Source organism: Nicotiana tomentosiformis, chromosome 2 (genome assembly GCF_000390325.3).
Source record: "Nicotiana tomentosiformis chromosome 2, ASM39032v3, whole genome shotgun sequence".
Lineage (NCBI taxonomy): Eukaryota > Viridiplantae > Streptophyta > Magnoliopsida > Solanales > Solanaceae > Nicotiana > Nicotiana tomentosiformis.
In genome coordinates, this window is record NC_090813.1 from 176,045,207 (window position 1) to 176,047,056 (window position 1,850).

The 1,850-nt window shown below is 46.8% G+C and overlaps 1 protein-coding gene across 1 annotated transcript; it reads left to right on the forward strand.

Annotated features, from left to right (window-relative positions):
• The first annotated feature begins 781 nt into the window (after positions 1-781).
• Positions 782-1,384, forward strand: LOC138906135 (uncharacterized). The gene has a single exon (XM_070194658.1). It carries the CDS (start codon positions 782-784, stop codon positions 1,382-1,384), a length of 603 nt encoding a protein of 200 aa, XP_070050759.1.
• Positions 1,385-1,850: the final 466 nt, after the last annotated feature.

A 1,850-nucleotide genomic window follows, 5' to 3' on the forward strand; every position in this document is an offset into this window, starting at 1 on the left:
ATTTAAAATTGTTTATAAATGGCTAATATTATTCTAACATTGGCTTGCCTAGCAAGTGAAATGTTAGGCGCCATCACGGTCCTGAAGGTGGGAATTTTGGGTCGTGACAAGTTGGTATAAGAGCACTAGGTTACATAGGTCTCACAAGTCATGAGCAAGCTTAGTAGAGTCTGAAGGATCGGTACGAAGATGTCTGTACTTATCTTCCAGAGGCTATGGAGTTTAGGAAAAATTTCACATCTATTCTACTTTGTCATGCGATTTATTCTAGCATTGGCGATTGAACTCTTCTATTCTTGTCCTCTCGCAAATGGCGAGAACATGCACTACGTCTACAACTGGACAAGAGCCAGAGCCCCCAGTGACAGCTACGACTAGGGGCAGAGGCCGAGGCCGAAGTCGCGCCAGAGGCCGATGCAGAGACAGAGGCAGAGCTCAATCTAGATCTCGAGTAGCAACACCTATTGTAGAACCTTAGGTGGATTTAGAAGCAGAGTTTTCAGCTCAGACGGTACCTGTTGGACCAGTTCATGTTCTGGAAGGATTCATAGCTACTCCAGTACTTCAGGATGCTCTAGTCCGTTTGGTGAGTCTTATGGAGGGTGTGGCCCAAAATGGTACATTTCCAGTGGCACCAACCGTATCATAGGCTGGGGGAGGAGCACAAACTCCCATTACTCCCACTCCGGAGCATATAACTCCCCAGTATCGGGCTCCAGCTGCCCCGCCAGTTGGGGTAGTTTAGCTGAATATTGTGGCATAGGCCGGTGATAGGCCCTCCATGTCTTATGAGGCTTTATTGAGATTGGACAAGTTTATTAAGCTCTTTTCAGTTCACTTCAGTGGTGCACCTTTTGAGGACCCACATGATTATCTTGACCGTTGCCATGAGGTGCTACGGAACATGGGAATAGTTGAAAGGAACGAGGTCGATTTTCACGTGTTTCAGATGACTGGCTCCACCAAGATGTGGTGGAGAGATTATGTATTTACTAGACCAGCTGGTTCGCCTGCACTTACATGGGAGCAGTTCCCACAACTATTTCTGGAGAAGTTTGTTCCTATTACTCTAAGAGAGGAGTACCGTAGGGTATTCGAGCACCTTCAGCAGGGTAGCATGACCGTCACCCAATATGAGACTCGATTTGTGGACTTAGCACGTCATGCCATCATCTTGCTTCCTACTGAAAGGGAGAGAGTGAGGAGATTCATTGATGGACTCACTTATACTATCAGGCTTCAGATAGCCAAAGAGAGAAAGACTGATATTTCCTTCCAGACGTCCATGAATATTGCTAGGCGAATTGAGTTAGTTCGTGCTCAAGAGAGAGGGCCATTGTCAGATAAGAGGCCCCGTCATTCCAGTAATTTCAGAGGCGCCTAATCTTGAGGCAGGGGTACTTATGGCAGAGGTCAGGTACCTAGAGGTAGAGGTCAGACCGTTAGAGGTGGAGGTCAGGCCGTTAGAGGTGGAGGTCAGACGTTAGATGTAGAGGTTAGGCCATTAGAGGTGGAGGCCAGCCAGTTAGAGGTCGTCCTAGAGATGTAGTACAGAGCGGTGGGGCTCAGGCCCAATTTTATGCTTTGCCAGCTAGGTCTGAGGTCGAGTCATCCAACGCCGTGATCACAAGTATTATTCCAGTTTGCCATAGAGATGCTTTAGTTCTATTTGATCAGGGATCTACTCATTCCTATTTGTCCTCTTATTTTGCTTCATATCTGGTTATGCCTCGTGATTATTTATGTGCTTTTGTGTGTGTGTCCATACCGATGGGAGATTCTGTTGTGGTAGATCATGTCTATCGTTTCTGTGTGGTTACTATTGGGAGTCTTGAGACTAGCGTGGATCT

Coding starts and splice junctions, on each gene's coding strand:
- LOC138906135 (XM_070194658.1), top strand. CDS start 782: ATGTCTTATGAGGCTTTATTGAGATTGGACAAGTTTATTAAGCTCTTT.